We start from the raw sequence: 22,398 nt of genomic DNA on the forward strand, positions 1-22,398 counted from the left end.
TTTGAACTTGATCCCAACCAATAAAATTCCTGTTTCCATCATTTATTTAATTTCATGTAATATTTTGGTTGTTTTAATTAAGGTGTTTTAGCTTTGGGAAATCACAACTTCTAGACATCGACAAATGTTAAATACCGACCATAACAAACAAACCTGTTTTATGCCACCCGAGCTCTTAAGTAATTTCTAATCCAACCATAATCCATTAATATCTTTAATCCTTTCCAAATTACTACTGATCACATACAGTAATTAATCTAAGGTCAGTGTCAAATTAGCCATTAAGTGTCATGCTCAGCCACATGATAATAGGAGGTCTTTACTGGAAATATGCTATACTGGAAGTAAGCTGCAAAAGAAACCACTAGAATGTGGAATGTAGAATATTTTTTGTAATAACTTAGACCTGCCAACCCTGACAAAACCATCTATGTAAGACAATTGAGTTTTTTCCATAAGTTTGACCAGTTTTCAGTAAGTTGTAACAAAGTATTATGAACCGCTATTGTAAGGCTGGAAAATGTATTTAAAGGTTCAGTAATCAAAACATGCACCAACGGTAAACATTATGTTCAACTGAAAAGTTTGTAAAGTACATGTAGACCTTATTTACCATTAGCACAGTTGCACAAACTTCAGTTTCAAACCCTATGCAGCTCAATGGCTTGTCGCTACCTCTCAATTTGATGTAAATTTTGGAATCTTTTTCCATTTTAAATGATGAAGGCAATCGTATCTCTTGCCACGAGACATATTCAAATTGGCATGTGATGTCCAATAAACGTAATTGTGTCCCTTCCAGTTGTTATTCGCGAGAATCTGCATATTCCATTTTATTCTTCTGTCCTGATTATTAACACTTTTTAGGAGACTTATTATCACTTTCGTCTTCAACATGCATTACTTGCTGGATGCCATTTTTAAATAATACTAAAATCAACAGTTTGATCATGCAGATGCTTTGCATAAAAAAATATGTACAGTTTAAAGAGATGAGTTACTGCTGTAAAGTTAGTCTGGTTCCCAGGATAATTCCACTAACTGTAATATGAAACCCGGATCCAAATCAACCATAGATGAACCGATTATCTGGATTTTTTGTAGTTTTTGCTTCCTTCTGTAAGTCCATATTTTAAGGATCCTTTTCGGAAGACTTATGGCAAATTCGTAAGGATTGGCAGGTCTGATAACTTTGAGTATGCAGTAGAGTTCAGTGGGTGATGTGGGGGCAGGAAACATCTTTTATTCTGGGATGTTAACCCTCCCATTTGGGAGATTCACTTTTATGATCTGTGCTGATTATTGTGGACTTTTTAAGAGACTGATTGTCCAAATCACCTTTAGTGTTTTCTTTTGATGAATGACATTTTTAAGCTATACAGGCAGTTTACATGAACATGGGTGGATTAAAATGTCTAAGGTACACTCTCTGAAGTCAGCCTGCTTCATGGACCAACTACATTAAGTCCAAAACCTGGACCAGACCAAACCTGGGCAAACCAGTCTCTCAATTTTTCTCAACAATGTAGCATTCCTACCAAGTCTGATTAAAAGCTGGTTCAGTCAGGTTTGAGAAGAAGTCATACACAGTCCTTGCACTAGTTTGCTAAGCATGTCACAAAGATGCTATGAAACCTGCCCCGGCCCAAATTTTAAATACTGCATGTCCTAAGAAATAAAACAACACAGTATTATCAAAATTAACTCAGACATTCTCAACAAGAAGTCAGAAATATGTTTTCCATATAAAGCTAAGCATGACATAGTGGTCACCTTTGTATTTTATCAGTCTATGCACAACAGTCAGGTACATAAATCCCTAGTTAAACATACAAAGTCCATTTTGACTAGTCAAAAAATTGGCTGAACCATTCTAGAGAAGCTGAAAATAGGTCTTCCAAGATGTTGCTTAGAATGCTAGGCCACTGCAAGGAGACAAAATTCAGATGCATATCCTAAAAAATATTCCTTTGTATTCTGCATTAAAACTGGCTCAACCCTTCCAGAGAGAAAGTTAGCAAAAGCATTCCAAATGTCTGCTATGTTGCAGGAAGAGTAGACCTGGACAAAATTTTGATGCATCATGTCTAAACATTTCTTTCAAGATGACTCCAAATTGGCTTGACCATTCTGGAGACACTACAAATAGATTTTCTATATGGTTGCTATGAAAGCAACAGGACTGCTAGGAAGCCAATGTGAACATCAGTTTGGTCAAGCATGTCCTAAGAAGTATTCCTAGCAAGTCTGTAACTGGCCAGGCAGTTTTCTAATTGACTGTTGCAGGATGGACAACAGACAATTCAAAGCATGCATGAGGCTATATCACAGGATTACCTCACCTAAGTATGAATGTGGCTGCAAGAGAAGAGCCTCTCATATAATACAAAGGCTGATTTGTTGGCAACTTTTATCATAAAATTTAAAAGCGATATTCATTTCTTGCTGTCCTTAAAATGTGCATTGAAAATTACATCCAGTACAATGTAGTCTGTCCAACTTCTATATGATGACTACACACCAACTATCCTGTAGCATTCACTTATATGGTATAAAACCTTCAAATACTCTGGGATTTTGAAACCAAAGAGGAACAGAAATCAAATTTTACCTTCCTCTGAGGGTGACAGTTTCACCTACATGCTATATATGCTTGAACAGACTTTGACCTATGACTTTTTGACCCCAAAAAGCAACCAGGTTCTTCTTTACCCATGTGCAGGCATATAAAAACCTTGCTGAGAAAATATAATTTTCTCATGCCAATAATTTTGTACAAAATACATGGGTACATTTCAAATTTATGTACAGTTTTTCTTAAAAATGTAGCTTCTGCAGCACCATTTGATATTTTCCTATTTTTTCAACCTTTCTGATTGTTTGAAATTACCTGTAAATGGTGTAAATGGCCAGGACTGCATTTCGGCGCACATAGGAATGTCGGTGTTCTATACACTGTCGGATTGCTGGCATAAGTGGCTCCAGAAGCTCTGCTTCCTTCAGCTTACACAAAAACCTCAGGGTGGAACCACGGATAAATTCATTTGGATGCTGCAAGTCCTGCAAATTGTAGACAATGAGATGTTTTATTCTGCTTCTTAACTGAACAAGGCAAAGTGCCAAAAACAAAAAAGAAAAAAGGGCCTGCAACAAAGAAAAATGCCATTGCAACTATTCTTCAAATGTGTCAATGGAAAAGATTCATTTTTAAGTTACTGATAAAAATATTTGACTTTTTTAAACTATCCTTGCCCTTATTATGCTTGCTGGATGATTGGAAAATGTCTCAGAAAGTTGCCAAAGATGAACAGATATTGTGCTTTCAATCACTTGCAAATATCCTATATCATGATACAAAACATGGTTTGTACAGTCTCAGAGAGCAGCAATCAACTCTGCTCAGAAAATCATTGGGACCTTACCACAGGCCAATGGAATACTTTCCTATACAGATGCAAAACAAAAACAATGAATCACTTGAAAAATGCATGTGATCAATCAAGTATATTTAAATATTGCTTATGAAACAAAATAAATGTTATATTTCAACTGTCATACAGGCTAATGTGACAATTTGTTCTGGAAGATTAACAACAGTAAGATTTTCAAGATGGCCAAAACTGAGTCAATACTGGACATCCATGTAGAACCATCTTCAGTGAGGATCAACTTAGACCTTGGAATGAATATAAAGACTCACTGCAATCCTCCAAGTAGTTGCGGAGGAGTAGCAATAACAAACAATGGACAAAAGGTCACACCATGAACTCCTCTGGTCTATGACAATTAGATATATTAATAATAATAATAATAATAATAATAATAATAATGATAATAAGGGGAACTGGGCATTTATTAAGATAAAACTTTGCTGACAATGTTTTAGTACAGGATGTAGTGGACTAAGAAGTGACCACATGCACAAAGAATTGTATCTTATCACCTTTCTGTAGGCATCACAGACAAGGATCATTTCATGCAGCATTTTGCCATCAGGATTGTACTTTGGGACAACCTCCCAGAAGATGAGAAGGAGCTTTTTGATGGTGTGATCCTGTAGTGGCATCACAAAGCGGATGATAGTCATCAGAAGCGATGGCATCTTTTCACCATTCAGTATCAACTGTACCGTTTTCTTTAATGCCTCTGTCTTGGTCTTGACATCCCCCTTTTCTGAAATAATAAGTATACATTTTCACTGCTATAACATGAATCAGTTTTTATAATAAGGAAGCTCTGGCTATAACATTTTGTAATAACATGTATTTGGATACAGCATGGTCACCAAAGCCATACACTACCTGCTTAATGGTGATACAATGTCATACACATCACAATACACTGTGACCCAGCTACAGTGCGCTTCGTTATAACTTGAATTCGAATATAACACGGTCGTGGTGTGGCTCCCGAAATTTCATATACATGTATTTTTCTTGTGCACAAAAAAATTCTTTCTTAAAAGTATGAAAAAAGGTAACAACTATTATCATTTTGGGTAAGAGATCGTGTATGAATAATACAAGACAATCGTGGCGTGACTCCTGAAATTTTGTATGTATTTTTCTCATACACGAAAAAGTAGTTTTTTCTTCTTAAAAGTATGAAAAATAACGCATAAAAAGATTATTCTGGGATCGCGTAGGTCTTCGCCAATGTCGCAAATTTGGATTGTTTTTCCTTATTGACGGCAAAACATACCATGTGGCGATTTTTTTTATATTGGTGACGTTGTTGGCTGTTTAAACTTTTATATACAACCATTGGTTTGGAGTGCAGAAATTCAGAGGCTCCATGAAAGGATATAAAATGCACTTAAATTTATCTATTGTTACATAAACAAATTCTTTGTCCATATTGACAAACTATTTAAACAGTGCATTGTTATATTATAATCCGCTTATCCTGACATCTAGCATGAGTACTGTATGTTGTGAAATATCCACTTTTTTGTTGTTGACATTTCTGGCAATGGAGATCAACCGGATGTGGCATTATCTCGTAATCTATCTTTCATCAGATTTTCGGCTGCTCGCTAGTAATTAATATATTTACAAAGACTGACATTTGTATGTGGTTGGTAAGTAAAATTCTTCTTCTTCTCACTCAGAATTAAATCCTTCAGAACACTCACATTTTCTGTAATAATTCCTGTCATCAAACCAGAACACCTGCATCTCTATCGTCCGTTGACCCTTTGTTAATTTTCAGACACATGTGTGAAAGGCAACATCACACTACTACCACAAATGTAAAAAATAAAATAAAAATAAATAAAAACTACATCTTACTCATTGGTTTATTCAGCATGCATGGTGAGACAGTATCTAGAATAGTACAAACGAAGGCCAATTCCTTTTTAAAAATGTACCCAGATAAAATAGTTTGCTGAAATTTCAAAGGAAACAGATTACCTCAAAGCACCGATTGTTATGAAAACGTACTTGGAAAAAAAAATCAGTCTCAATCATGCAATACAATTATTTGATGTTGCCGCTGCAATAAGAAATGGGCATTTTTTGGGTTCTCCAAGGCTGTCTTTTAGCGGTGACTTCAATAACGCATGCACCCTTCATCAAAGAAAGCCGACTACAACCTTTCAATAAAACAAAGAACTTTTCATCAAAGGAAGCACCAATTCTTACGAAAACGTACTTGGAAAAAAAAATCGGTCTCAATCATGCAATACAATTATTTGATGTTGCCACTGCAATAAGAAATGGGCATTTGTTTGGTTCTCCAAGGCTGTCCTTTAGCGATGACTTCAATAATGCATGCACCCTTCATCAAAGAAAGCCAACTACAATCTTTCAATAAAACAAAGAACTTTTCATCAAAGGAAGTCAATACCAGACTTAAATGAAAGTGATGGAATCTGATGGATTTTTGCATTTTCCATTGTGACTGGAACTCGTTAACTGTGCCATGAAAGTTTTCTTTTTGTAGGGAAAAAGTCTATGCTTACAAACGCTACCAACGGCAGCTTAAAACACAAACTAACTTTTACCGACTTGGGACGTACTAAAAAGTAAATGTGCTTCATCATTTGTTACGTGATTGTGCTACATTTTCCCAATGAATTCAGACCAATATGACCTGTGACAAAATTATTGAATATTTTAAAGCTATGTGTGCATATTTTCGATGGAATCACTTTTATTGTGGATTCAATGTATATGATGAGGTTCGCGGGTGAGTACATGATGTTGATACTATTCATGCTATACATTAGACATTTATACATAAACAGTATTCACGTATATGTACCAATTCATGGTTCTCTAAAATAAAGTAAACTATTATATCTGTCTTCTCTGTTTTCACTATAGGTGTATTTCTCATTTAATATGCATCGATTTAAGATGGTAACTGTGCCGATGAAGCACATATTTTACCACCCGCATTTATTACCTACACCCCATCCCCGCATTATTTTTGGGGTACATGCATAATTTTCTTCAGCTAACTCACCTGGTTGCTTATAACACTGTTCGGTCTATAACGCGGTCGGGTTCTATGGTTCCCAACTACCGTGTCATAGTAGGGTCACACTGTACTTAGGTGATGATAAAATACATACCTTTATTATACATTTTGCATACAATGCATGTTGCAATATAGGAGTATTGATACAATACATATCATAAAAACTCTTTGTTTGTTTGCCTTTTCATGTAATATCTACACTGTATGTTGCCAAATATAGATTAGATGTGTATGTCTAAGATTTTGTCTGCCAGGTTGGTCTTAGCAAAGTATTTTGGGATCAGAGGGTTTTTCACACTGATATTACACTGACAAACTCTCTTTCATAGCAAAGTTTGTAATAAAGATATAAATATACAATATGTTTAATTTATCATTCTACCTAACAGTATCTGCCAAAACATATTCTGGTGCTCTGTCACTGAGACTGAGTTTTCCTTGAGTCTTTTAACTGTAAGTAACGATAAGCAAAACCAGACTGATATTAATTTATTCACTTTCTGTGAGTGCTCATGAATCGATGAAACCATTATTAGACTTTGCCGCAATCCACATTTCTGTTGCCCAGATCAACTGTTAATTATGAAAGATAGTGGTTTCTGCTAGCTGGCCATGTGTGACACTGGCAGTTAACTTGTATCGCTTTGGATCTCTGATAGCGTTAATATTTACAAAAATTAATATGATATCTGCTCTTGGTCAAATTTGTTAACTTAAACAGCCATTTCATGACAGGTTCAGTGCTAAATGTATACAAAAGATTTGATAAAGCTGATATTTTTAAAGCCCCATCCCCCTCAATTACGACATTTAATCTATAGTTCATAAATCACGATGTCATTTATTAGACCCCCAAGAAACATGTTTAATTATGTTTGCTCGCGCTTGCTCTCTTTTTAAATTTTCCTCACTCACACTTGTTCTCTTTTTAAATTTTCCTAAGTAATGTAATCTGCCCCCATTTAATTAGTTGATACTGAAATTCCTTCCAATTTTCCTGTCTAAGTAATGAAATCTGCCCCCATTAAATTAGTTGATATTGAAATTCCTTCCAATTTTCCTGTCTAAGCAATGAAATCTGCCCCCCCATTAAATTAGATGATACTGAAATTCCTTTAACGATTTTGTTACTGATCAATATAGTGAGATCCGTCTGTATGAAATTCAGACAAACCAAATTTTCAAATATAGGATTGAAATTTGTTGCTATAATATTTATACTATGTTGGATTTTTCCTTTATTTTAAAGAAAAACTGGCCTCAACAATGTACCTGCTTTTTTTGTCTTGTAAGGTTTACTGCCTGAAATATAATGACTAACTAGAATATCAAAATCTCTAATACAAAGAAATGACTATTACAAAATGATCAAACAGTGTGACAGTCCTACCTAAGTCCTGACGCAGCTGTATCTCGGTGGGGGGCTCAGCATCTGATGGGATGTTGATCAGGGTGTAACATGGTTGGTCAGCCATCGACATCTTGCCCTCTTTTTTCTGAAAAGTAAATACTGGTTAAATACATATGTTTCAGATTTACAACAAAATGCGACTTTCATATAATTTCACAATATACAGCTCACATTCTATGCCAATAGTTCTGAAAATTGATATTCAGGAATATTTAACATTCATATACTTACCATACTATGAAGCATGTGTAAGGCAAAGCTGTTTGCACAATGTAATGAATGACTATAATTGACACTGATGAGCCTTTCTTTTTTCAATCAGCTTGCAAGAGGAATATTTGCCTTCAGTGCATGCATATCATATAATGAAATATCTCAGCTTCATATATATTCACGCCATAGTATGATGAGATTTTATTAACAGATTTAGGAAAAGTAAACAAATGAAATATCTTAGACTCAAAACTTAATACCAACTTTGTGACTTTGACTCCAAGAATACTCAAGTATATTGTTGAATGAATTGACTTGGGTTCATATTGATTCATGCCAAGAACGATGAGAATCTATCAATGTTTCTAAGAAATAAAAGCAAGTAAAAAATTACTCATCGAAACCTTAACGCCAATTTTCTCTGAGTGTGACCATGAATCTATGGTAATTAACATGGATATCGCAGAATAAACTGTCTTAGACCTTAAATGGAATTTATTGTAAATCTCATAGCTAACTCATTTATAAAAAAAAATACCATACATCTTTGGCAAAATACTCACATCAATAGTTACCAACCACCACAAAAGTTTCAAAGAAATATTTCATGCATCAGTGCTTTTTTACATCAATGAAAAGGCAAAAGAATTGAAAATTATGTATACTACATTGTAACTAATTATGCTTCAATCTGAAAAAAAAGCAAAAAGTTTAAGAAGGTCAAGATGGGAAACCTCAAATAAATGCCTATAGAAAAATAGGAAACCCCAAACCAATAACTACAAAAATATGTGAAACCCAAATCAATACCTTAAGAGTAAGAAAGAAATGAAGGTGACCAAACCCTAAATGAACTGGAGAAAGGAAAAAGGGAACAAGTCTTCCTGTCAATGCTATGTAAGAAAAATGATATTATATAATACCTTAGTAGTCTTCAAAATATCAAGTCACCTATAAAATGGCACCATATATAAAAAGAAAGTTACAAACACCCATCCCTGGGATAATAAAATCTACTTGATGTAACTTGTACCTTACCTCAGGCATCGTTATTTATGTCTCTGTATATGAAAGCTTAGAAGAAAAAATATAATGATAATCTTAGTTGAGTATATGGTATGTAGTTCTATCAATGATCTTACAGTGATTTATTATTATGTACATCTTCAGGTGATGACAACAATATATATCAAATTTCATGGAAATGCATCCATAACTACAGGACTAGTTGTGCTAATGAGATTGTGTCATACACCGACATACGCTGTATTAAGATACTAGAAAATGGGCAATAACTTGAGGAAATTGAAAGAAAAAAAATTAATTTTTCCAAGGTATGTAGAGTTGCACTAATGAATTAGTGTCATGCACTACATTAAGCTACAAAACAAAAAGGACAATAGCTCTATGAAAAATCACAGCTGCATGTGATTTGTTGATATGTGCATCTTTGGTGATGAAAATAATATTCATAAAAATATGTGTGACTAGTTGCGCTAACGATATTTTGTAATGCACTGTATTAAACTACAACCCAAAAAGTGCAACAACTATAATAAAACTTTGGTGAACAACACAGATTATCATTGCATCTTCTGTTCATCACCACAATATTTACCAAGTTTCACAGCAATCCAAGAAAAACTGCAGGAGATTGTGGCATACATTGCATAAAGCCACAATACAAAAATAGGCAACAGTTCAAACAAAATTTCAGTGATTTGGTGATATAACAAATGTTGGCCATGATCATAATATTTACCTAGTTTTTTTGGCAATCCATAAAAAATGTTGAAACTGCAAAACTTGTGCACAGTAGAGTGCCCTAGAGAAGGATGGGTGCAGTGATTTGCAAATTTTTATAAAAGTTTGCTTGCCCAGAGCAAGATGTCTGGAAAATTGTAATGTAGTTATTTATGGGGGTGGGGATAATTCTTTAATACTAACTTTTTGTTACATAATGCCAACCCATGGCAATGAAAAAGTGTAATCCAAGTGGACAAAAAGAGTAATCTGAGCAGAAAAAGAGTAATCCACATATAACATAATAAAAATTCAATAAGCATATGTACAAAATGATTTATTTATCCCTCTGGACTTTTAACATCAATTACTGCTTCAAGATTTCTTATATAACGCTTTGAGCTTTAAAAAGCAACAGGCTCTCATACCGCATTTCAAAACACTTTGTACCAGCTGCGACTATGAATGTTTTGCACATAGTAGTGCACTGAGTGCTGAGTTACAGAGCCTGGGTCTCAATTCAGTTTTATTTTTGTTAACAATACTGAACAATCTCTCACAGTCAGCATTAGAATGGTAAAGAACCAATATTCTTTTCCTAACCTGACAAAGAGGAAATTTATATCTTACAGTTATTAAGTCTTTAAGCTGGGAAATAAGATGAAAAAAAAAACCAACTCTGTCCGCATGAAGTACATTGTCAGGTAGAGTGCCAACTTGATAGTTCTTCTAATTTATTAGCCACCTTTCCTGCAGCATGGTGCATCATATGACAGGCAACCAGATATATACAATATTGGAGACATTTTTCAAAACATAAGAGTGCAACTCCTTTATGAATTCCAGTCATCACTAATGCAGTTATCAGCTGAAAACCCCATACAGTTCTACCAACTTATGTTTATTCAAAGCATTATCAAGCAAATAAAAAAAATGTTTTCTCCAGTGGAATCTGCTATTAATTCTGGTAATAATAAAAGAAGAGCATTCTGACTTTGCCCTTTTCGTTGTCAAAGTCTCTTACACAGACTGGGTACAACTTTTTGTCATAATCACTACTTCTGTCTGCTGCAATACTGAAGGACACAATTTTCATGGCTTCTGCAATTTTAAGTGAAGTATCTTCTGCTAAACACCTAACAATATTAGATGATTTTGTTCTTGCACATGCATATTATTTGCAATTCTGGAATCGGGAAACATCGATTTGAACAAAGGACCAATGTAGTCTTCTAGTGCTAGGGGTAGTCCATGTTCTATTAAGAACTCGGTAGACGATGCCTCTGCATTTATAAAATTTGTGTCCACAATTAAGTTCTGCTATAAAAAAGAAGTTACCTTAGTATTGGAGTTTGTAAAATGAGCTAATTCAAGGTTTCTTTGTTTTACCACCATGACCAATATTAAAATCCTTTTCACATAGCCAGCAAGGGGCATGAAGCTGCCCTAGAATGGTACGCTGTGTTATGCAATTCACGTAGTCATCTCTGAATTGGTTTTTCATCTTTTCCTAATCCATCTGTGAAATTATCTGAAAAATATTTTTGCTCTAACACACGCATCGACAAGAATAAATCTGACTTTACTTTTAGCACCAAATACCTACAGAATGGTTCTGTACCAGATGTGAATTAGAACAAAGAATCTGCAAGCAAAGAGTAAGAGTTAGAAAACCAGTCTGTTCTCTCCTAACTAAGCATACAGCTGCTATAAATAGAAACCGAGGTCAAAAGTAGAAACCAGCATATTTCTTGCAAATAGGGCAATTGATATAAATAGAACATATTACTGTTAGGAAAGTGCATGCAAGTCTTAGGAAAAGCGTACTCTTATGTCGTAGTTACATAGAAGCCATCTTTTCTAGAATACGGTCTGTGGGATTAATGGAATGTTAATAAAAATGAGAAAACAAATTATTATTTTTTTTGGAAGGGGATATACCGAAAAAGCATAATCCAAATACACTTATGCGTAAGGTGTAATTTAGTTAAAAAAATGGTAATGATTACGCCAAAAGCATAATGGTTGGCATGTACATTGTTGTTGTGTAGCTTTGTTTCATGTCGAAATTATGGCCTGTTCAATGTGAATATATCCTCCCACTGAGTTGAGAATTGTCAGTAAGACAGCGTCCACTCATGTACCTTGCACGGCCATAAACAGAACAGTCATCTTTTTCATGAACATCATTGTGCCAGGACATCAGAACAGGGTGGAAGGAGGGAAATTGGCAATACCAACATGTAAGTATTATAACTAAAATTAGCGTTACACTTACTTCCCCATCTACATTTCAATATCAATATCTTACCTGTTGCTATTCCATCACTGAATTTGTCAGTTGGGTAGGAAGGCTTATGTGTTAAACTGATCAAAAACAAAAAATGGAGTGTACTCACCATTTGAGGGAAAGATCCACTTTACAAATTGTTGGTGTCCCTCTAGGCCACATGCTGTGCTAACAAGTGGAGGTAGTATAACAAGGTTGTATGGGATTGCCAAAATGCTGCCTTCACGACGTCATCCAATGAAGAATGACTTAGATAGGCTCGTGACGCAGCGATGACTCAAATCTCATGGGCTTTTAGTTTCATAAACAAGAGGTTTCTATTGGTAAGGGAATAAGCTTTTCTGACAAACCACCATGAGATAGTGGAGGCCAAAACATTAACGGAGCTCTTAAAAGAAAGGAAAACATGTTTCCAACCCTTTTTTTCTCTCTTTTTTGGTATTTAGATAGAAAATCAGTGCCTTACCTGGGCATAAAAGCCTATTAATCATAAAAGCCTAATTGATCATCTCATGCACATATTTATCTGATACTGGGAATCTCTGTAGGTGATGGAACTATTGAAGGTATTGGATTTTTGGCTAAAAGTCTGGGTTTGCAAAAGAGAGAAATAAAAATGTAAATGCCATTAAACCAGAAGCAGTCAGTGTCATCTTCTCACAGATGCAAAAGCACTAGTCTTGAGTGTTAGGTCCTATCAGAAGCCTCACTCAATGGTTCATAGAGGGTTTGGGCTAAGTATCATAAAATGCAAGATTGATTATATCTGGATGTATTTGAGCAGATTAGAGGTCTCTGTAGCTGAAAGTTCTTTATGAGATCAGCAAGGTGTGAATCCAAACTGATTGCTGAGCCTGGTGAGAATTTAAGTGTGTTGGAAATGGCAACAGTAGCACTTGATAGTTGATACTGGTCATCTTTTGTTCTCAAAAGGAAACAAAGAAGGAAATCAGCAATGGAAGTTACAGAGGAACAGCTAGCATCAATGTGTTTCCTACTGCAACAATCACAGATTCTCCACCTGGCAGCGTAGACCTTGCATGTTGAAGCTGTCCGGACCTGAATAACACAACTCAAAACTGGGCACAAAAGCTTGTTCTGCCAGATAGATTACCTCATATGAGCCAAGTGTGAAGGCGGAGGGTTGTACACGTGGAAGGCCCTGTGTTGTGAAAGATCCCTCCTGTGAAGTAGAGATCTGAGTTGATCTATCAAAAGGTCCGGCTAATGTCGTTATGTGAGAAAGCTTACCAGTAGCTTCTCACGGGTCAGTGGTTCTTTCCGGGTTCTTCCTCCACCATTAATACTGGCCTCCATGTATAGCTTATCTTGTGCTGAAAAATGGTGTTAAACCCTACAACAACAACAACTATCAAAAGGTCTAGAAGATCATAACAACACAATTGTTGGTGCCACAGTGGGGCAATTACAATTATATGAACAGTGGAAGTTTTGCAGAACATGGGGTCACAAATAAGAGAAGATGTACACAAATCCCACTGCCAGCTGAATGCACCCACTGCCAGCTGAATGCACCCACTGCAAGCTGAATGCACCCACTGCCAGCTGAATGCACCCACTGCAAGCTGAATGCACCCACTGCCAGCTGAATGCACCCACTACTAGCTGAATGCACCATCTGCTAGCTGAATGCACCCACTGCCAGCTGAATGCACCCACTGCCAGCTGAATGCACCCACTGCAAGCTGAATGCACCCACTGCCCATGCTCTCTGGTCCAAGACTGAAGAGATGTAAGAGGTAAGTCTGGTGTTGAGCCTGGTTGCAAACATGTTTACCAGAAGCTTTCGAAATAGGGACAAAAGGGACTTTGTTATGGAGCTGTGAAGATTTCATTTCATAAAGACTTTTTCCCTGACCTGGACAAACTGTCTGCTAAAACCTTCTTCTTCCCCTGAATGTGATGAACTCAGGGGGCTTCTCTTTAGTAGCCCAGTGGAAGAGGTTCCAGACCTCCATGCAAAGAGAAGGGCATTGTGTGCCTCCTTGACACTGGAAATATGCTACAATTGGCATGTCATCATCTGAGACCATGACACATCAATCTTACACTATTAATGCACCCATGCAAACACTAGAAATATGCCTTTCATTTCTAGGTTTTTGATGTGATGGCAAACAAAAAGGAGAGAGAGAGAGAGTCAGCCGAAATCATGGGGTCCTCAGTCAGAAATATGTCTCAATTCATCCACCAGTGCAAATGGCAATGAAAATCTGGTGCTGGAGGAATCAGAGCTTATAGCGAATTTCTGTGCAATTATCAAGCTTTCGTATAGAAGGAGAACCTGTAGCAGGCATGTTTCAACTCTACAGTCTTAAACTATTAAAAGAAAAAAGCAAAACCAACAAGTTTAGGACAATCAACAAATAATTTATTTCTCTAAGTTATAAAGTGGAATTTATGAGACACAATAGTATGAATAAAATCCCAAATAATCCTAAATGTCCTAGTACAAGTCTGTTCCAGTATGTGTAGAAGCTGAATTGGTTTGGACATAAAATTATAATCAACTGGTCAGTTCTGGAGCACATGGCAGCTCGCAAAGCCAGTTGTCAAGGTGTGGACCAACTTGAATAATTTTATTGGCAATAAGCTTGCTTATTTGGCAGAATGTTTAAAACTTCGAATCATTTATGACTTCACTGGATTCATTCATGTTAAAATATCGACGTTTTTTTTATTGTGCTTCAAATTATAATCATTTAGACAAAATGGGAATATATGGCTTCTCACAAAGCCAGTTTTCATCATGGGATTATGTTTTGTTGGTGATTAATTTGCTTCAATAGGAAAACATTTAAAACCTAGAGTGTTTTAATTAATGGATCAATCAGAAAAAATTAAACGGACATAACACTCAGTGCATACAGCTTAACTTGAAAATCACAACGGCGCAAAGAAGTCTGTTTTCTTTTCTGTCTCGAGTCTCGGATATTGACCCTCAGACTCCAAAATAAAACCCAGAAAGGTAGTGTCAGCTCTGAGGAGAAGGAGAGTCAATCTCTGACATTTGTTAGAAAATGTACGAAGGATTGGAATAGTGACGTGACAATTCTGTGATGTACATCCTTGATATCTGAATAATGTTTAACCTTCATAGTTGTAAATGTATATGTTTGCGTATACTATGATTTGAGCAGATCATAATAGAATATGTTGGTAAGTTGAAGATATAATAAAGTATAAAATAATCCTCTGTTTCATATACAAAATTCATACACAGTAACACATAGTTAAAAAGAGAAACGCTTTAAAAAAATTCAGATTGTAAAATAGTGTACAAGTATTTCTCATTATTCATCACGAGACAAGAAATCTTAAAATATCATTTGTTTCCACAATGAACGAGGAATCACATCTATGGGCTCATGACTGTTCAAAAGAACTGACTATCAAGATTTCAGCTTTGCCTCTCAAAATTTTGACTCTTGAGATTTTGGAGTCGAGGGACAACTGACTTCAGTTTTGAAGTCTATTGAGAACCCTGCAGGACAAGGAATGACCTAGTCACACAGTGTAAGACATATCACAAGTTATTTATGTTTTAGTGCTACGTCTTACTGCCCAAACAACGGCCTTGTGTAGCGTGTTCTGATGTCGGTTGACATCAGAATGAGTAGTCAAAGATTCAGGAATATCTCATATACTTGGCAGCCCATATCAACAATCTTCCACAAATTGATACATGTATGTAATTAATATATTTACTGTGCTGTTTTTATCCTGATGGAATCAAAATCTGACACTAGCAAATGGACGCATTTTCATGTTCTGTTGATATACATTTGAATTTGGTGAAATGCGAAGGTAGTAGAGGTATGCCTAAAAAATGTTCAAGTAGGTTCGTATAAGGATACGTTTCTTGAACCAAACAAAATGTTGCTTACTGTTACAATGGGCACTACAGACAATATATTTGTACTCATTTCGTTACAGAATAATACTTCAACTTGACCAGATTTTGACATTCCTGGCTTCAATCACTTTCCAGCCAAATGAAATGTAGGCCAACGCAACTTGAAAATAGGTCTATTTGCTTGTGTGAGAATGTGAACTTATTAGAAAAAAGACATCAGAGTAAGTAAAGTCTGACATATACATTATAACTTTAATTTGTAGAAAAGTGCCAATATGGACTGCCAAGTGTGTGATATATTCCTGAAAATTTAACTTTTGTTATGATGTCATTCGACATCAAAACATGCTACATAGTGCCAACAATTAGGCAGCAAGACCTCAACGCCTGAAACATAAATATCAAGGTTGAAGTCTTACACTGTAGGACTATGAATGACCCAGCATCATGTTTGTTATATTCCCGATCATGTTCATGCTTCCACTATGCATCCACTTTCAAGTGAAACAAGCTAGCGTTATGTCATCAACATTAAGTATGAAACATTAGAAGGATCACAGAAATTTGTGTTAATTTGACAAAACATGACACCTATTGAGAATTTCCTAGAAGGTGCCATGTTTTGTCAAATTAATCGCTCTTGTGGCCTAGTGGTTAGAGTGTCCGTCTTGGATGCATGCAGCTGCGGGTTTGTACCTGGCCGAGTCATACCAAAGACTTACAAAAATGGTATTAACAGCTGCCTGGTTAATAGTCCTACATGTAAGACCTCGATGCTGATATTTTTGTTTTGGGCATCTGGGTCTTACGGCCTAACTCACGGCGCTGTGTAGTGTGTTTTGATGTCGATTAACATTGTAATTAAAGTCAAATTTTCAGGAACATCTCACACAACTGTCAACCAATAATGATGCTTTTCTGCAAAGTAAAGTCATAATGTTTTAGTCAGACTTTACTTACTCTGATGTATTTTCTCTAATAAAATTTAAATTCTCACAAAAGAAATGGACCTGTTTTCAAGTTTCGTTGTCCTACATTTCAGTTGGCTGGAAAGCAATCAAAGCCGGGAATGCCAATACTGGGTTAAGCTAAAATATTATTCTTTAACGAAATGAATAAAAACATATTATGCGTATACGAACTGTAAGCAACGTTGTTTCATTCAAGAAACATATGAACCTACTTGAACATACTTTGGCACACCTCAACTACCCCGCCATTTCAACAAATTCAAATGTATGTCAACAGAACATGAAAATGCGTCCATTTGCTAGTGTCAGATTTTGACTCCACCAGGATAAAAACAGCACAGTAAATATATTAATTACATATCAATTTGTGGAAGAGTGTCGATATGGGCTGCCAAGTGTGTGAGATGTTCCTGAAACTCTGACTACTTGTTCCGATGTCAATGGACAAGGCATGTGTGTGTGTTTGTGAGATTTGGATTTTTAACATAGCTTTAACAATTTTTCAGTCATATCGCTATGACGTCTGCAGTGTGGCAGTTTATAGTGATGTCTAGCACTGGGGCATCATGCCGCAGACATGTAGCATGATGTCCGACCCAGTCACATTATCCTGACACCAGGCCGACCAGTTCTAACACTAACCTCTTAATGCTGAGCGCCAAGAGAGGCAGCTGTTAGTACCATTTTTCTAAGTCTTTGGTATGACTCGGCCGGGGATCGGACAATGCCGTTATTTGGGTAGTGAGACGAAGCAGTAAAACAAAAATAACGTGATACGTCTTACATTACAAGACTACCTCGATGGGCGCTCAGCATTAAGAAGTTAGTGTTACGACTGGTCGACCTGGTGTCAGGATAATGTGACTGGGTGGGACATCGTAATATGCCTCAGTACTAGACATCACTATAAACTGCCACAATGCAGACATCGTAGCGATGTGACTGAAAAATTGTTAATGCTACGTAACAAATCCAAATCACACACACACTACTCAAATTAACACGAAAACCAACAATTTCAGAATTTGACCGGCTGAAAATGTGAAGCGTTTGTTACATTATCTACCACATAAATTATACACCAATTTACACTTTAAAAGAAGTAGATTATTTTCACCGTATCTGTATGTATACCAGTATTACCTTTCCTCCGCTACGAAGACAAAAACTTCAATCAGCGTCAATGATTGTATTACTTGAACGTGGCCAAGTCACGCTTCTCGCGTAAAGAGCCGCGAGACCAAGGGAAAATACTTTTGGCACAGCGTTTTAAGCATATATGTAGTTACACCCCTTACAGAATGATAATTCTTTCTAATTATGTGAATTGTTTCAAAGAGTACCATGTACACAAAACAAGCAAACAGACATAAGCACATAGCAAACATGTTAAAAACAGTTTTAATTAGTTTATAGAAAAATTACATTTCTCTTTGTTTTAAAAAAATGATGAGCACATGTACATTTAAAAAACGGTTAGACAGTAAGCTTAGTGCCTGACCCCTTTATTATTCCTCATATATTCATGACATATATCAATATACAATAAATGGTATTGTGAAACTCCCATAATACTAAACCCCCAGAAGGTCGGGGGGGGGGGGAGGGGTCCAGATAAAATCATGTATTTAGTTCTCTATCAGTATATTAGAGCATGCAGCACCAATCATATAGGTAAGTTTTTAACGTCACTCGTTAGTTAACAGGCCCTGCACTAAGGCAAGGCGAACGAGGCAACCGCATTGGGCCCGCGCTTTCAGGCAATGCATTTAAAAAAAAAAATTTTTTTGTTGCTTGAAGCCCCTCGCTCATCGCTTGCTGCCTTGGGCCCTGCACATCCTAGGGCCGGGCCTGTTAGTTAACATCAAATATATCCCCTTCGCATAGGTTGTTTTACTGTATCCTCTTCGCATAGGTTGTCTTATTATATCCCCTTCATAGGTTGTCATATTGTTTGATAAAACAAAATACATTTGAATTGACAATTGAGTAGAATCAGTTGTCAGTGAAAACACTGAAGTAAAGTCCAAGTTTCTTTATGATACGTATTGTGTGATTGGCGGAATCCCTAAGTGCGGGGTGGGGTTGGGGTGCGAGGGGAGTTATCTCATCGCATCCAAAGGTCTTTGCGTAAAAATGAAATAATGTGTTAGCTCTAAAAATAACATTATAGAAAAAGATCTGGCTATACAACTTGCATTATATGTCGAGGGCCTAAGACTGCTTAAAAAAAAAAGCAAAGGGTAAGCAATGAGATCAAATTCTATGCAAGCCAAAAGATCCAATTCTACTTGACTGCAGTATACCCTTCAACAAGCTGGACATTGAAAAATTATTTCACGAGCACCACTGTTATGGTCCCCAATATAACACCTTCAAGTGGATTCAAACTTTCCTTGGAATAGTATCATTCGAAATACATTTATTCAATAATGTTAACAACCGTCCAGACTTCAAAAATCGTTGACAAATATCTTTGTTTTCCAGCAGAACTTGTATCTGCAGCACATTCTTCAATCGCCCAGCCCTAGACAGCTGTTTCGTAAGGATCACCAACTAAGCAGCAGAATGGGTCCGGGGGGTGGGGGCAGACCCCAAAAACTAGTGGCGAATCGTCAAGGTCACCGTTGGCAAAAAAAAAAAAGGGGGGGGGGGGCAAAAAAAAATGATGTTTAAGCCAAGTACTGTTGACTCATTAAACTATCTAAAGACCAATCCAAGGCTTGTATGTAAGCCAGGTTACTGTCCATGAAGGCCCGCCCCCCCCCCCCCACCTCCATTCACGGCCCTATTGTGAGAATGAGGTAATGTTGATTTACTAATCTGAGTCTAACAAAAAGGAGTGACGGCGACCAGGTTGATTGACGTTGAATATCTGCTGAATATTTGGCAATTATAATGGTGTTTTCTTTTCTTCTTGCGTGAACATACCACCTGGCGAATCGCTAAGTGAAAAACGAAATTTTAGTGATTCAGAGGGCTGTCCAGGCTGATTTTCAATTTTGTAATCAAGCACACACCCAAGTGAACCACGGGTGCTACTAAGTGAACACCCTTGTTTTGGTTCGGAGGGGGTCCAGGCAAGTACACCTGGGTTAAGTTTTGTGAGTTTACAATTACCCATCCAACGATATTTTGTCTTTTTTCGGTGCATCACAGGCACTTCCCACTAATAAATAAAAAAATTTAAACGTAGACAATATGTCAATCACGCCCTGGGAATCCAGCACGTGAGTTAAGTTTCCACAACTTGATCGGACTCCTTAACCAACTCGGCCACTGTCTGATTAAAAATATACACCTAAAAAAGTGTGCATGAACTTTATCAGCTGTGCTGTTTTCACAGCGAGTTACAGGTATATTTGCCCTTATGAACCAGGCAGATAAAATATTAGTGTACACGGCATTTATTCAGTGTCTGAGCAATCCAGTTCTATTATAGCAACCGGTATTAAATTTGCCTGAGGCTGGGTAACCCAGCATGCTTTTATAGGCCAAAAATTCATCATAGGTATTTTTAGCGGCTTGGCACGTGATAATGGGGATTTCTGAATGTGTGTCGAATTGAAAATTCCCGCAAATTCGCTACGACTGAAAAAATACTACTAAAATCTTTTATGTCAAATGACTTATGATCTATAATTAAATTGTTGTAGTAATATTGTAATGGGTGATTCTGCTCCGACCATGTAATCTCGTACAGCTAAATTAGCAAAAGAAAAATTTAATGCGATCTGACAGCAACTATAACAGCGGGTACAGAGCAGTTATTTTTTACAAATGTCGAACCAACTAAAAACTTGTTACAGCACTTTTGTGTAAGTGTTTTCCAAACAAGTAGTTAGATCATTCATAATGTTATAATGTCATATCATCACGTCAACGTTACTCCGACATCCAATCAAATTAAAAAGCTGCAGTCGGAAATCAGTGGAGTTGCAGAGCCCAATTAAATTATTGTTGACAGAACGTCAGCTAAAACACTACACTGGCGCCAAGAAAGCAAAAACTGTAGTTCGATTAGATCTTTCTGCGAATGCGATCAGCGACACAGCAAAGAACGGCGGTATATTTCCGCTGCTAGCGAGATATCGGGGCTGATTGCCGCCACAGCTGCAGCCGTTTGAAAAAGCAGCTGCACTCGGCGCCGTTGTAATAGCCTCCTACATGGCGCTGAAAAAGGCAACCAGAAAAGGATTAAAGACCTCAACAACAAAAAAGGGACTGGGTCTAAGATTACTAGGAACGTGACAAGGTCAAGGTCTGAGGCTGCCGGGGACGCTTCGTTAAAGGTATCCATGTCAATTGTGATTTACTTTATGCTGCTCGGAGATTGAACATAGAAGACGTCAGAGGTGTTTAATGCGTGATCAGTTAACGTAAAAACCAAACCGTGTTAAAACTGGTATCATTAATCTCGATGGCCGTTCTGGTCCAGATACTCATTAGGTTGCATACGCGGTTGACCCACGTAGCATTGTTTTTTTCGATTCGTATGGACTGGCAACTCAGATGGATTTTTTTTTTTACGGTATAGTGGCTTAGCCGGTGACACATCAATCTGGTATTCAACATTACCAACATAGACATTAACGGATTCTTTGGAAATCCAGTGGTCTTCAACATTAGTCTCACTGACATTCGCACATGACTCGATGACATCGCCGATAAAATCAAAATATTACTGCTAGTGTTGTTCATACGACTCCGCTCATCAACGCCATATGCAGAGTAGAGTCTGGATCAGCAACGTGGTCACAACAAAACAACTCGATTAAGCATACCACTGAGGTAACCGCGGTGTACAGGATCTCCGTGTTTAGAGCCGCTAAATTTAGAATATTCACCACATATCTATGGCGTTATTCCAACGATAGATTTCCCGTAACCGCGTCGGTCGTGTTAAAATTCCGAGGAAACATTCATAATGGAACCAGGAGATAAAGTCTGAACGGCAACGATGTATTGGTGGTGTGTGGAATTCGACGCAAAAACACCACAATTGGTAACTTAGTATATACCATAATGAATCTCACACAGCCCTTTCAGTATAATCAAGCATGTGCGTGGACGGCATCGCTGGAAGAAACCATCGATGAGCACATGTTAAAACAAAAAAATAATATCGCAGACGAATCAGTGGCATTGACAATATTGTATACGCGGTTTCCTCGCTGGTCGCTGAAAAAACGACGTTAATCGGTACGTTATGAGCGACGCACGTGATATCGCTTGTGGTTGGAATCGGTGTCGCTGTTGTTGTCGGTGTTGCTGGTATCCTCAATATTATCGCGAGAAAAATATTTACATGTGGCAGCATAAACACAGAAATAACGTACACGGCGACACATGCATGTATACATATATCGTCGATATTGTCAACGGGTTTAAACAACGCAGCAATATC

At 36.9% G+C, this 22,398-nt stretch overlaps 1 protein-coding gene across 2 annotated transcripts in view; it reads right to left on the reverse strand.

The window, feature by feature from the left end:
* The window catches only part of LOC149785908 (coatomer subunit beta-like), an 86,091-nt gene extending 67,853 nt beyond the window's left edge, over positions 1-18,238 (reverse strand). The window contains exons 1-4 of one of the 2 annotated variants that reach the window (XM_089976135.1): positions 18,135-18,238; positions 7,877-7,982; positions 3,944-4,173; positions 2,891-3,060 (exon numbers count right to left, since the gene is read on the reverse strand). In XM_089976135.1, coding sequence (XP_089832261.1) covers positions 2,891-3,060; positions 3,944-4,173; positions 7,877-7,967 — 491 coding nt within the window. In that variant the 5' untranslated portion in view covers positions 7,968-7,982; positions 18,135-18,238. Of the gene's footprint in view, positions 1-2,890; positions 3,061-3,943; positions 4,174-7,876; positions 7,983-9,148; positions 9,173-18,134 lie in introns of those variants that run through there. The other variant, XM_089976134.1, reaches the window with a different exon arrangement.
* Between the last annotated feature and the right edge of the window lie 4,160 nt (positions 18,239-22,398).

This window comes from Sinohyriopsis cumingii, chromosome 12 (genome assembly GCF_028554795.1).
Source record: "Sinohyriopsis cumingii isolate HCF-2022 chromosome 12, ASM2855479v2, whole genome shotgun sequence".
In the NCBI taxonomy this organism is placed as follows: Eukaryota; Metazoa; Mollusca; class Bivalvia; order Unionida; family Unionidae; genus Sinohyriopsis; species Sinohyriopsis cumingii.